The sequence below is a fragment of the Daphnia pulicaria genome, chromosome 7, assembly GCF_021234035.1.
Source record: "Daphnia pulicaria isolate SC F1-1A chromosome 7, SC_F0-13Bv2, whole genome shotgun sequence".
Taxonomy (NCBI): Eukaryota; Metazoa; Arthropoda; class Branchiopoda; order Diplostraca; family Daphniidae; genus Daphnia; species Daphnia pulicaria.
The window spans coordinates 2,762,431-2,776,960 of NC_060919.1; the positions used below are offsets into that span (position 1 = coordinate 2,762,431).

Below are 14,530 nucleotides of genomic sequence, written 5' to 3' on the forward strand. Positions count from 1 at the left end.
TGTGTTTCTTTTTATTCTAGTCGTTGTCAAATTGCCCCCCCCCCCCACAGTTCAATTGAAATTGAATGTTAAACCATAAAATATTTATATAGTATATTCTAAACATTATACCGAACGAACTCTATAAAAACTCGATTTGTGAATGACGTCACCGTGAATCTATTTGACTATTTCGCCTCGTGAATGACTTGCTGTTGAGACCGTTATTTACCCCAAACACAAAATGGATCCACAAAATATATATTTATTGCGGAATGAATTTTTATTCGTATTTTTAATTTTTCTATTTGATTTGCATATCGATGAAATAAGTAAAAAGTAGAGGGGAAGGAAGGGTCGTGAAAATCGGAGAAAAATAAAAATTGGGGAGGTGGGGTCTGAAAAATAAATCGTTCGCATTTTTTGACGGTTGCTGGGAGAGGGGTGACCAAAATATTATAAACGAAATATTTTGTTTCATATCACCCATGAAAAATTGTATTTGATTAGCTTGACAAAAAGTTTAATCACTATTAAATTCTAACTAAAATACTCCCGATACATTCAGCAGATGTGAGAAAACCGCTTTAATTATTTTAAATTGAGCGGTTCGGATTTAAGGGGAAGGTTCGATTTTTAATTTCTATCGATATCTTAGGCCCAAGGCGGCTAATTAGAATATTAGTGTCGTCTGCTTCTTTCGTTTTGTTTCCAATCAACTTTTTTTCTGAACGTAGACACGTGTGGCTGCACGAAAAACAGCACAAGAAATAAAATTGGAAAAATGTGGTCGTCGTGTGTAACTCTTCGTATCTTGGCTCTCCATGCTGTTTGGCAGGTAAATAAAACGTTAAATAAAAGTTATCACAAATGTGATGATAATGGGAGCCTTAATAGAAGAGTTAAACCTGTTCCAAATTGGTCAAATGTTGGTTCCTGACTAACTTTTAGCAGGTATAAGCCCCTTGTCAATGCATGGCAGTTCGATTGCACAATAAAATCTTCTCCTTTGTGCAGATTTGAGACTGGAGTCAGTCATCGTAACAAGACATGCAAGTTTTAATGCTTGTCCTGGTATTCAACAGTATCATCGCTAGGAAGCTAGTTTGTGTTATATTCTTTTCCTGCGACCTGCTAGATAATTTAATGATTAATGATCAAAGCAGTGTAAACTTTAAATTCTCCTGTTTGTTAACAATTTATAGGGTTTACCCACTGTCTAATTTTTCAACTTTTCCTTGATGTTTCTGTTACAATTATTTTTTCGTAAACTCATTTTTCATTTTTCATTTAGATCAACAACATCCCTCTTGATTGGAGAAACTTTCCGATATCCAGTCCAGTTCAGTTACGGATCTACACGTGTACTGTACGCCCATGTGAGTGTGGGTGTATTCACGAGGACGCCCTGGCCGCCTGGTGGATTCAACTTTTCAGCAAATGGATATGTCTGGCCGCATTTCCCAGGATTATCAAGGTAGGAGAAATGTAATCCCTGTTCTTCCTCTTTTTACTATTTGATGGCATACATCGTTACACAGTACGATTAAGCTCCTGAGTTATGCGGTCGACCGTAGAACATATTTTTCTCTTTCCATTTTTGGCGACTATATATATAGGTTCATGAAATAACCAATGAAAGTGGGAAATTTAAAAATAACTTTAGGGAGAAAAAAAAATGTTCAAAAAGGAACCTGTCGCCACACCGTTGCACCTCGGCGTTATTTGCATAGTGTATGACGTAAGATATTCTTGCTCAAAAGGAAGGAGGGGGTTAGGACAATGTTATACAAATGCCATGCTCTTTAGGCGTCTTCTTCTTGTATAACTTTTCCGGTGAAATATTGATTTGCGAATTGCCGATTCCCTCACAAATCCCAGCAGCTTCTGTTATCTTTCGTGGGTGTGTATGGGATTCTCCACGTGCCGTCCAATTTCCGTGGAATTCTTGAAAATATCAAAGGTGAACGTCTACAACTATTTCGATAGGCCACTTTTTGTCTCCCCCCAAAATACAATTTCATCATATAGCGCCATTTGCTGAGCTCATGCACTATGTACAGTAAGCGAAACGCGATAGCCATCTTCCCCTATTTGCCCGGTAAATAATCCGCAAAATTGAACCTCAGTCAATTGCCAGCGGCTCGAATACCTCGGCGCATACAGTATTTATCCCGGAGTCTTCTCCTTCAAAATAATCTCCCATTCTTACTAATAGGCTTAGACCAATTCGAGTTATTTATCCGAGCAAATATATATATTACGTGTATAGTACTGCCGCCCGAGTTCTAATATTGGATTTGGGCATTAAATGTTCAACAGGCAGTCTAGGCCAGCTGCCATCGTCTGATATATTATTCATCCTCTCTCCAATCTATTTGACTGAATATTTGCCGTTCAATCAAAATCCCCGCGAAATTTGAAAAAAATAAAATGCGCGCAGTTGAGTGCAATTCAATTGGATGGCATTTAAAAGTGCCCCAAGTGTGTTTTTCAACATAAGCCATGTGGAGGGGAGGGGGAGGTGGGCGGAAAACTGGGAAGGCCATATGGCCGGTTGCTGTTGTATATTTCGGGACACGACCAAATTGATATGCCAACGATGGAGAGAGAGAGAGGAGGGAGGTAGCCGGCGTGACCTATTGTATTTTCGGTTCTGTTGATGCTCTCTCCTGTTTCACGTCAACACAAGAGAAGAGGGGGAAACGTCTGCAGGATAGGCCTACCTACAACAACAACAACAACAACATCAGTGCAACACAAAGTGTATACAAGGCTCGCGCGTGTGTTCTGTAATATTCACCAAGGCAACAGCACGTAGCAGCAGCAGCAGAGTGGCCATCATCAACCATGACAAAAGCCTCTTTTCCATCGTGACTCAGGTTGTTGTTGTTGTTGCTGCTGCTGCAAGGCGGATTTAAAAAAATAAAAATAATCAGCCATCATCTATAGGCCTTTTTCCTTACGTAAGAGTTGCTTCACAGATTGAATTACGGCTGATAGTGAGCCCAGACTTCTTGTAGCCTCTTGATGACTTTTTGTTATATTCTCCTTAGAAAAGATAACGAAAATAAAAGTAAGATGGGGAAAAAACCGAGATCATGTAAATATTATTACATCATGTCCTTTGATATGATACCGAAAGAAAAGCTTAGAGATAGTAAAAGAAGAAGAAGCACATAAAGAAAGTCTCCGGAAGAAGTCGTCGTATGTATAAGAATAGGTCGTCCCTTTATTATAATAATATGATAAATTCCTAATAAAAGTTCGGCGGATTTATGTTGCCATGATAAGTAGAGTGCTTCGCATCATCAAAGCTTCCCAATGTGCATCTAATAATACGATTCTATACTCTCAAAAATTTCAAATTTGATCATGTTTTTAAAAATAACGTTAATGCTATTTGAGAAGTTCGATCAAATCCATTTTTCTTTTTTAAATTAATCATTTGAAATAATTTGAAAAAAAAAAATTTCAAAGATTGAAAAGGTTACATTCTGCCGGAGGCGTCATATTATACGGTTTGTGCGGCTTTAGGTTTTTGTGTTCAACAAACTTTTCGACATATCGAACCCAACTGTGTGTGATAAACCCAAGAGGATTTTAAATGGCGAAGATGGTACTCGGTCGATCGGCGTGAACTTTTCATCTGATCTGAACTTCCCTTTATGCTGCCCTGTAGGTGTGACGTAATGTCCAGACTCTGGTTGAACTCTAAAACCTTTCAAGGTTTTCCAACCAAATACAAATTGGTTTCCAGGTCAATATAACTCTCTCTCTCTCTTCGCGTTATGGTCTTGCTGTTTTCAAATGTTAACTGTCCATATGTTCGTCGGGAGGTGCTATAGAGTACATAGGGAATTGTTGGCGAGACAAGAGTTCCTAAATTTCTAATACGTTAGCTGCTGCTGAGGGGAAGCGACTGGAATTTAAACACCCAAAATTGGTATGGTCATGATGATGATGTAGTGAACAAAGTCCGTCCCCGCTTTGTGACATTGCTACAAGTTCAGTCGTCTATAAATATGTCACGACGATCTGGTTGGGGGACCCGCTGAGTCACCAGGAAGAAAAGAAACAAAAAACAACTAAACGGAGGAATTTTTCTTTTCTTTTGTGTTTCTAATGTAAACAATATCATCGTGAATGTATCGGTCAATTGAGTTTTTCTTTCTTTCATTCGCTGGTGCTGGGTGGAGGGGGTCGTCATTTATTTTCGTTCGAGTGCAATGATCCGATTTGCTCCGCTCGGTTAATTCACAATGGCCCACGGGGGGGCACAGGCACCTGCGGCGGCTCCTCCCATAACGCGGGGGCAGATGGAGCATCCGCCTGGAACCGGAAGCGGACGCCACGCCAAGAAGAAAAAAAAAGGGAGAAATCTATTGGAAATTGAGCCACACGTAATTCGCTATTCGCAAAATGGGGTTAACTTTCCTCGAAATTCATTACGCCAATCCGCACGATTTCAAAATTTCCCGCCGTTTCCGTTGATTCAATTTGAGAACCACAGACAAAAATCGGTTATCTAATATCAATAATTGACAGGGTCTCTCTAAATGGTAAATATAATCTCTTTAGCTTTTGATGTGACTGTTATATGACGCCATAAAATTGCACGCAGACACAGAACATTTCGTTTTTATTTTACACGGTCGCCGTGTCTAAACGTTGGATGGCGACGACGTCCATACAAGAAGAAGAAAAAGGAAAGAAAGAAACGACGTTTAGAAGATTGCGTCAGCCAATTTCCCATCAGCTCCACAAGGGGGGGGTCATCTGCTGCTGCGTGCTGGCAGAGATTACTATTGGGTGGGTGGGACTGCCTCCCGCGTTGTGATCGATAAAACTCCCGATAGAAAGAAAAGGGAACGTGTGGAACATAACCCTTATAGTCGGCCGAATATCGTCAAGGGCCCCGATGCTGATCAGAACCAACTAACAAATAAGGAGAGAGCTAGAAAGATTCAGTCGTTCGTAAATGGTCGTCATTTTTGTCCCGACACCGTCTCGTGAATTGCTTTGCAGTCTATAATACAGGAATATTACACCAGTCAATAGATGAGAATTTTCTATTCAGCTGTGGTCGCCGTTGCCGTGGTGACTGGCCAACAGAATTTGGCACGCATTCATTCATCTCGGGAAAAAATTCGTGAACGAAGGTTCTTCTTTTTTGTTGTGTGGCGCAATTCTTTTTCTATACTGTCTGACAGCATAGAAAAAGAATTCACAGTATGACTGTGAATGGGGCGCCACACACACTAGAGTGAATTTGCATCTATCGATTGATATGTGTTGTATGGAAACAAAATCCTTGTAGGGATCAAAATAAATATAGTCAGCCTGCTGGAAGGTATTTCTTTACATGGGTATTATTAGATCTATTTGAACGAAGTCCCATGCAGCAATCAGCTGTTGGTTAATACCGTCAGTCTCTCTGGTTGATCCTTTTTTTTAATAATTGGCCAACTGTGTACATGTCACCAGAGGAGGATTCTTCATCCGCTGGAGATGTTCGTCTCCCCCGAGGCCATCATTCCCGCCCTTTCTCTTTACTCGGTAACGAAAACTTTATTGCGTCACTCGCCGATATTCCCGGAGTCTAAATAATTGAACAGGCCCTTTCAATCAACGAATAGCAGAACAAATCTATTCGTTTCGACGACCTATGCAAATGTGCCACCCTCCAAGAATAATTTTAGTGCGAGGTTGGGGAGCTATAGCAGCCGAGATGGCCGATGAATCACGCAGGCGTCGGTGGCGTCGTTGCAACGACTTAGGCGCGCGCAGTTAGTGGCCAAACGGAAGGAAGGAAGAAGAAGGACAGTAGAGAGCGTCGGGAGGGAGAAAAAGGGTAGGGAAGGGGGGGTTGGGGATTTTCAAAGGGGGGAGGATAAATAAGTAGTCTGTGTCTAGCGCTAGACACAGCTGCTGCCTACTAGTCTACTACTAGACTACTCCATATAGGTTATAGTGTGCACCTTGAGGCAAAACAGTCGACGTCGAAAGCTTCTCGGGAGCAGCGCGAAATTCGTTCGCCCGCCGGTGTCGGATAATTTTTATTCCCGAATGAAATTTCGAATTTTTAGCGCCAAAAATTATTTTTCAAATTTCCCCCCAATTTCCCGCGTGCCGTGTGAAAATATACATACATACCAAGTGCGCATAGTTCGCCGATGGGCAATTTCGCGGATTAAGCGGACTTTTAACGAATGTGATTAGATCATGGGCCGGAATTGCATTATTCCGGTTGGACGTCAAACTCTGCGACGACCGCCCATCAGCCGGCCATCGACAATTTGATCGGTACAATTGCCCAAACTACAGACATTAAAAAAAAAAAAAAATAATAAATGTTAATTCTTTTATCTGTTGAATTATTTATTATGTAAGAGGCGGTTAAATCTTATAGCAAGGGCATCACCTGATGCCATCATTCCGTCCTTCATTGGCTATTCCATCCGCGTCTTTTCTTCATCTTCCTTATAGATCCACTTTTCTTCTTCTTCTTTTCCTTTTGATTTATTTTACAAGAGCGCCGCTTGCCCCTTTTTTTATTCTTCGGGTGAAGGAAAGGTGGAGAACAATCAAGCGGCCGAGTCTTCCCCACAGAGTAGCAACTCGTCGTCCCGATCGATCGGGGGGGGGGGGGATTTTCCCGACCGCAAGTCTACTATTTCTTCTTTTTATATTCTTTTCTCTGGTGGTCTATCGAACGATTTCATCGCTCGGCTTAGATCGACCTGAAAGGGACCAGCAGCTTCCCCACTCCAACAGACTTTAGTGTGTGCCAAATTGATTTGATGTAGTCAGTTCTTTATTTTCTCATGTTATTCATTTTGATCGGCTGACAAAAGGAAACTTTCCCCCTTTTAAGTCTACAGGTGTTTATTGCGTGAGTGACCGAGCTGTTTTTTTTTATTTCTTTCTATTTACTTTTATTTTGAAAAGACCCGCGCTGCTTTTCTGAATGCGGTGCCTGCGGTATAAATACAAAGGTGAAATGGGTTGGGACTCGAGGGACACGGGACAGCCTGTCACCCGTGTTAGCAACGAGATTACATGTGACACACACTGGCGGGATCAAAAGAATAAAATATGAAGTAGATGGACTTTTTCCAAAGAAATTTTCTTTTTCTTTTTCTCCTTTTCATTGGAGATTGGGCGCGCTAGGATGACAGAGGAATCGCCGGCTCAAAAGAACCAATCAGTGGACCTTGGCATTCACACACTATCTCTAACGTGTTGATTGGTTCTCTCCTGCTGCGCAGACAGACGTTAATTTAGTTAAGACGGTCGAATGATTTTTTTTTTCAAAAGGGAAAAGAAAAAGTTACACGAGTGCCGTGGAAAGTTATTCAAGTTAACGGGACGGATTTTTTAATCGGATCCTGGAAAAAGTTGTGCCAGTCCAAGTTGACAGTTGATGGTGGCCGGGAGGTGTGAAATAAATCTTGGATTTCCCAACATGTTTGATTCGTCATTAGAGAGAAAGACAAGTCGTTGTGTGTGTCATTCCACTTGATTCCGGATGGAATGCACGCTACGGCGGATCGATATCGAAAGTGGATTGCTGCTGGATATAGAACGTATCAATTTGTTACATGCCACTAAATTATTTTCTTTTTTCAGATTGCAGAGATTTCCAGGGGGAAGAAGAAAAAAGGAAACAAAATCGTGGCCATGGAAGTCGATGTGATTGGATGGAACAATTTACGACAGTCGTCGACCTGGTTGACGATGGCCGCCGGCTCGTTGGATTATTCCGGCGATCCGTCAACCCTCAACAACCAAACTCTGACTGGCGGCCCGGTAGATCCGCCGGAAGACGATGGATCCAACACAATAGCCATCGGCGGAAGCGGAGGCGGTGGAATGATTGAGAATTACAGTTTGACGGAGACGATCCTCATTAGCGCCGCCCTTTTGTTCATCATCGTCGGCACCGTCGTCGGCAACATCCTCGTCTGCGTCGCCGTTTGCCTAGTCCGTCGCTTGTGAGTCTCCTTTTACCCTCCCAATCCGGCCGGATTTTAGTTATACGGGGGGGAGGCCGTTGTCTCTTAAATGCAAACGGCCACCTATTTATTCCGGTTCCGGCTCTGTATAGGACCGGAATTATGAATAATGAATGGCGAGGGGGGGGGGGGGGGTTTAGCATAGTCGATCCGTATTTCCGACCGGTTGAGTAAAGCTCGTGTAAATGCGCCACTCCGCCGGATCGTCGGTTGAGTGGCGATGACGTTTTCGGCTTTGCTGACTGTCCATGCGGAACGAATCATTGATTTGTTTCGACGAGTCTTATTCCTCCCGAATTCCCGATCTAATTGAAATGGACGCCCAGCACAAACTGCGAATGAAACACTAGGAAGGGGTTGCTGCTGCTGCTGCTGAATGTATTAATGTCCGCGCATATTCAATGTCGATATAGGGAAATGGGACGGGGGGACTTGTGTCATCTCGTTAGAGATCCTCTTCCATTTGTAATTTGCTTCATTGTTCTAGAGTAGTCTTACTTGACATCCAATTATCGTGGAGACTGTGCACTCACAATGTCTCTCTCGCTGTTGTGTGACAGCAGAGAAAATTAATTGGAATATCACGTCCATTTATTTGACCTTTTCGACGGTTCCCGCCCTTTTTTGAATTATTATGCGATTGGCAATTAATCTTTGGAGGGATTTTTTTTAAATGTGTGTCGATTTTTCTTTAATTAATTGTTAGGCGACGTCCGTGCAATTACCTGCTGGTGTCGCTGGCCGTGTCCGACCTGTGCGTGGCCCTGCTGGTGATGCCCATGGCGCTGGTCTACGAGGTGCTGGGCACTTGGCCGTTCGGCGCCAGCGCCTGCGACACTTGGGTGGCCTTCGACGTCCTGTCGTGCACGGCGTCCATCCTCAACTTGTGCATGATCAGCGTCGACCGCTACTGGGCCATCACCCGCCCGCTGGACTATGGCGTCAAACGGACGCCGGCCCGGATGATTTCCTGCGTCGCCCTCGTCTGGATCTCGTCCGCCTGCATTTCTCTGCCGCCTTTGCTCGTCCTGGGCAACGAGCACGGACCATCCGCCACTCCTCATCCACCGGCCACCACCACCAGCAGCAGCATCCTGCCCAGCCACATTAATTACAATAACAGTCAAATGAGTCCGATGACCGTGTCCAGCAACGGACCATTGGCCAATTTCTTTGAATTGGCCACGGCTGCTGCCGGACAAGATTACCAGTGTCAAGTGTGTCAAGAGTTTGGCTACCAGATCTACGCCACCCTGGGCTCGTTCTACATCCCGTTGGCCGTCATGGCGGCCGTCTATTACCAAATCTTCCAGGCGGCCAAACAGATCGTCGACGAAGAGAAAAAGGCCCAAAGTCATTTGCTGATGACCAGAACCAACAGCTGCGCCAAACAAAAAGCGGCGGCAGCCGTCGGTGGTTCTGGCCAGCCTCAGCAACCGGTCCAGTCATCTCTCCTGGTCCGTCCTCTCCACCAGCCCAGTCTCTGCACCAGCGCCGCCATGGTTGTTGTCCGTCGTCACAGCGACCGACGGAATTCCTCGATGGACAGCACGGACCACAGCTGGGTGGGCAACCATTGCAACGGTGTCGTCCGTCCAACAACTTGGCCGCCAAACCATGACGTCTGCATTTCGTCATCTTCCGCCTCTTCCTGCTCTTCCCTAATGGGCACGGTGAGAAACGAGTCGAAATTGCAGAGTCAGGCGAAAGAAAAGGAAAAAATCCAGGAGAAAGTCCAGACATCCGGTGCCCCTCATCCGCTGAGTCGACTGGATCAGGTCAACAACATGTCGCTGCTGGACATTCCCCGCAGCGTGAGCAACAACTGCCCCCGTCGCCGCTATTCCTCGTCGGCCGCCAGCACGGCCGAAATCCACGTCTACGACGACGACGATCCGGAAGGATCGAACCGGCGGAGCCGCAATCCCTCAGTCGGCAACGCCCAACTGTCGGGCGCTCCTGATCTCTCGTCCACCCAGTCAACAGGAGCCGCTGCTGCTCTCCATGTTCCCTCGGCAGTGCCAGCGGCCCCTCACCGGAATAATCGCCAGAGCATCCGCACTCCCACCCACCAGGAGAATCAACTCCAGCGGCGAGGAAGTCGCAACCGATTGCGTTTCGCACTCAACAAGGAGCGCAAGGTAAAATATCAAAACTAAAACCAATTTTTCATCTTGGACATTTTTTTTTAAAAGAGAAATGAAAATAGATTCCGGATTGGACTCGCAATCAATTCTTAGACGGTTGGCAAAAATTCAAAAAGAAAAGTTTCCAGCAGATCATATATATAAAACCTTCGTACCCAAAAAGAAAAACAATTGGACCCCGCCCTGTATCAAATTGGCTCTAAAGGACCTGGAAAACTCCTTTTGGCCAAAACACAAAGTTTGTATGTGTGTGTGTGTGTGTGTGTGGCAGGGGGGACTTCATCTCCTGCTGGATCGTATCTCCTCGGGGGGTGAAAAGGGCCATAGAAGGAGCCCTATACACTCCATTGAGCAGCTCCTAAGTGAGACAGACTACACAGAGGGCGTAATGACGTCAAGGAGGCCATATAGTCCAGAGTTATAGTCGTCTGCCACCGAGTGTACTCAATGCCACTTTCTCTATTTCTTTCGCAGCGGCTCACGTCGTAAATTTGTCCTTTTTTTCTTTTTTTCTTTAAAGTTTGAATAGTTTCAAGTCTTTTAAATTGTTGATGGGGGTGTAGTCTGCTTTTTGGGTTGTTGTCCTTGTCGGTTGGTTTATTCATCCGGTGGAATTTCTGTTAATATTCTTTTCATTTTTTGGGGTGACGAATGTGACAGGCTTCGACGACGTTGGGGATCATCATGAGCGCCTTCACGTTGTGCTGGTTCCCGTTTTTCGTGCTGGCCCTGGTCCGTCCGTTCATGAGCCACCAGACGGCCTCGTTGGTCATCCCGCGCTGGTTGTCGTCGCTCTTCCTCTGGCTGGGCTACGCCAACAGTTTCCTCAACCCCGTCATCTACGCCACCACCAACAAGGACTTCCGGTTGCCCTTCCGCGAGATCCTTTGCCTCAGGTGCAAGTCCCTTAACTCGGTCATGAGGGAGGATTTCTACCAGTCGCAGTACGGCAATGAAGCCAACAAAACGGCCCTGGCCTTGGCCGGCGGTGCCACTCAGTTGTCTGCAACCGCCTTTCTCTAAACAACCGCCCCTTAAAATAAAAATATTTGAAAAACTTTCAACCACAAAATAAAATTTCAAAGATTTGAATAGACACCGAAAATCCTCTGATTTAATAGTCATCTTTTGTTGTTGTTGCTGTTGGTTCAACAACATTCCCATAAACGTGTGTGTTGTCATTATTTGGCCCTGTGTCTGTAGGTTTGTCCATTTTCTTTTCAAAAAATTATCTGTTTGCCGCCGGCGTAACTGTCAACCGTGTATCATATCTCACTGTGTGGTAATCTCGTTGAGTGTAACTCATTTTGACTGATTCAAAAAGAAGGTCTATATAAAATCCTATACGTGTAGAGTTTATTTATTGATATTTATCCGGCTGGCGCTCATCATCCATCGTTTGTTATTTGACGTTGATGTCGTCGTGTGTTTCGTTCATAAATCCCAAATATTTACACGTTATAACCGTCATTTTCTTGTATCGGAGACGCGTTGATATATATACATTCTATCCCTTGGCAAACAAATTGGATGTCACCAATGTGTATAAAATAAGGTCCAATGTTATTTATATTTATCCCGCCAGAAATGACAGCACAAAATAAAGAAAAAAGGAAAAGTTATTAATTTTATTTTGAAAGAAAATGAATTTCCCCCGAACTCAGCGATCGATATATAAAAACAAAGGGCCACCGCCGCCAGAAATGTAAAACATTTCAAAAAAAAATAAATATTACATCATCGACTCTAGACTAAAAGAGAAATCTGGTTGTGTTTCACACTTGACTGGGAATCGAACGCGGCGGATGGCGTCGCTGCGCAGCTGTTATATGTCCCGCCGCTAATGCATTTGCTCTGCGGTTATAATATTCTTTTATAGGCCGGGATTTAAAAAAAAAGAATAAAAGAGCAACCGTACGACGGTGATCAAACACACAATTGAACCAAATGACGTCACACCTGATCCCAAACATCTCGCCGACGACATTATTTTTAAACATACAACGAACGGGAAAAAAAGGAAAAAGTGGAAATAGTTCCGTCTAAAATAGACGCTCGTATAATGAAGTGAAATCTTTTTTTTTCGTCTTAAAGTTTCTAACGATGGAACACGGTGACAGACACGGTCGCCACTCGACGCCTCTTTGTATTTTCCCTTCCAAAAATAGGACGACGTCTTATTCTCTTTTTCTTATTCCTATATGCCCAGCTAGCACACATAATCTAAGCGCGCCAAAGAGGTGGGCTGTGGTGGCGGTCACTTCTGGCTTGGCTGGATTAATTATAAAGCCAATTGTACTTTGGCGATCCTGCGGGAATATGGACGCTAGGGGTCTCTTAGTATATTTTTTAATGAAGGCAAAAGTCCGTAGATATAATAATAATAATAAGAGGATCCGGCGACTAATGAAAGGAGCCTGGGTGACTTTGTCGGATGCCACTACAAAGAGGCGTCCGCCGTCTGCTGTTCACGAGAGACTTATATATAATATTCCGGCGCGCTCGCCGTTTTCCCGATCGCTTCCCCCCGCTCAAATTATTTGGCGGTTGTGTAAAAACATCAAAGGGGAACACGGCGGAGAGACGTCAGCTCTCCGGGCGATGGAATAGACAAAAGGAACCTCACAGCACAAAATGCGGACAGCGCGTTTATCATCCGGCAGCATTCCGGAATATTATTTTTCGAGTGTGTCAGCAACTCACGCACATTGAGACGACGCGAATATTCCAGCGTTCAACTTTTTCTTTTTTTTTTCCTTCCGGTTGTGTGGTGATGACAGCTGACCGAACATGTCATTAGGCAAATGATTTGCATGGACGTCCGTCCGCGCGTGATCGATTCACATTTCTTTGGAAAAAAAAAAAAAAGAAAAAATTCTTTGAGGAATTTTTGCGCTGGATTGTCGCCAAAATAAGTTTCAATTTTCATCCGGAGCAAAAAGAAGTTTAGTAAGAAAGAACATGTGCTGGTGTAATATATTCCCGGCGTTATTCTTTTATTATCAATCGATTGGCAGCGGCAGTCTGAGATGATTCCGCCCCTTTTGTATTAGAAACCAAGTCGACGATCCTTCTCGTCGATCATTGATTCTCGCTCACTTTTGGCATTTTGAACGTCGAGAAATATTGAAGACATCATCAGGAATTGATTCGCTCATTCCGTCGCCATGACAACCCCCCTTTTTTTCAAATAAAATATAATCGCGGGAAAAAAAAAATAATTCGGCAGATCGATTGAATTTCTGTTTGCGTGACACGAGAAAAAAATATTTCGATTCATCTTTTTTCTTTCCTTAATGGACCCACGTGATGCGCGATATATGACGCAAATAGCAGTCGCGCGTGTGTGTGTGGGCCGCCGATGCCGCTGCGCCATTAATCAAATGGAAAGTGCCAATGGATTTCGGGCGCGGGGAGCTCATCCGGAGCTTCATCATCATTATAATCTCTTTTCCGACATCACCATTTTCTCAAAGAAGAAAAAGAAGCTGCTGCCCAAGTACAAAAAATAAATAAGGCGTCTCGAAAAGATATAAATGACGCACTCTGATGTGGGGTCGCCTAAATTATTTCACACCGGAAAAATCCAAGAAAAAAGAAAATTTTATTCTTGCGCAACATTTTATACCAAAATGCTGGCGGAAGGGGGATAAAAAAAAATCTACAAGTTCACAGAGTGCAGAGTTATATAGTGGCCATATATTACAACACCAACCAAAGTTGTGAGTTTTGCGCTTGATTGAAGTTACACACAAGAGCGAAAAAGAAAAATCAACTGGGTTTATTGATATCATCTTTGATGGTTTTTCTATAGATAAAATGTAGAAGTGTGTGCCCATTGTTCCGTTTGGGTTCGAAAAAATCTAACATTTGATTTGTTTTTTCCTTTTAATGACGCAATTGACTATATATGCAACTTTATTGGCCGTCTAAAAAAATTTCTGTGCATAATCTCGTGTGTGTGTGATGTACGACGAGGCTTTTTAGCTGACCTGGCCCGCGTTCCCTATTCCCTCTACTGATTAGATTCTTCTTCTTCTTCTAGGGCCAGTTATCAGAGAACTCTGATAAACTATTAAACTGAAAGTTTTAGGACTACACTCGGGTTGCCGTCTGCTGGGGAAATGCTCACCCTCCTTCCTTTCTCTCTCCTGTGTATCTTTTGCGTCAAGACAAGAAAAAATTTACAACGGATTTTGTATTAATATAGACTGAATTTGCGCCTTATTAATGAATGGTAATTTTATTGAAAAGTGAGCATATTTCGTCGCATCTTGATAAATAAGAACAAAGCATAAGAATCTTATCATAACCTATATCAAAGGTGCAAACTTAGTTCGATTTATTCCCTCAACGCCATTGAAATTTACATCTGGCGCAACCTAT

The 14,530-nt window shown here is 43.6% G+C and overlaps 2 protein-coding genes and 1 long non-coding RNA gene across 5 annotated transcripts in view; 1 reads left to right on the forward strand and 2 right to left on the reverse strand.

Annotated features, from left to right (window-relative positions):
* The window catches only part of LOC124349621 (LIM homeobox transcription factor 1-alpha-like), a 947,038-nt gene that overhangs the window by 863,679 nt on the left and 68,829 nt on the right, over positions 1-14,530 (reverse strand). The gene's annotated exons all lie outside the window — the stretch shown is intronic.
* LOC124350283 overlaps positions 1-14,530 on the reverse strand; it is a 212,576-nt gene that overhangs the window by 34,915 nt on the left and 163,131 nt on the right. The window lies entirely within an intron of this gene.
* LOC124349471 (5-hydroxytryptamine receptor 1-like) lies at positions 751-11,746 on the forward strand. Of its 2 annotated transcripts, XM_046800114.1 has the most exons (5): positions 751-817; positions 1,274-1,456; positions 7,612-7,976; positions 8,704-10,138; positions 10,805-11,746. In XM_046800114.1, exons 1-5 carry the CDS (start codon positions 764-766, stop codon positions 11,165-11,167), a joined length of 2,400 nt encoding a protein of 799 aa, XP_046656070.1. In that variant the 5' UTR covers positions 751-763; the 3' UTR covers positions 11,168-11,746. The 2 variants fall into 2 exon arrangements, with proteins under 2 accessions (XP_046656070.1, XP_046656071.1); XM_046800115.1 differs by lacking the exons at positions 751-817; positions 1,274-1,456 and adding an exon at positions 5,909-6,285.

Bases quoted from the DNA above. Each gene is read 5' to 3' on its own strand.
- LOC124349471 (XM_046800114.1), top strand. From the start codon at position 764: ATGTGGTCGTCGTGTGTAACTCTTCGTATCTTGGCTCTCCATGCTGTT. The intron at 1,457-7,611 runs GTAGGAGAAATG...TTCTTTTTTCAG, and splicing joins CATTTCCCAGGATTATCAAG to ATTGCAGAGATTTCCAGGGG. The intron at 7,977-8,703 runs GTGAGTCTCCTT...ATTAATTGTTAG, and splicing joins GTTTGCCTAGTCCGTCGCTT to GCGACGTCCGTGCAATTACC.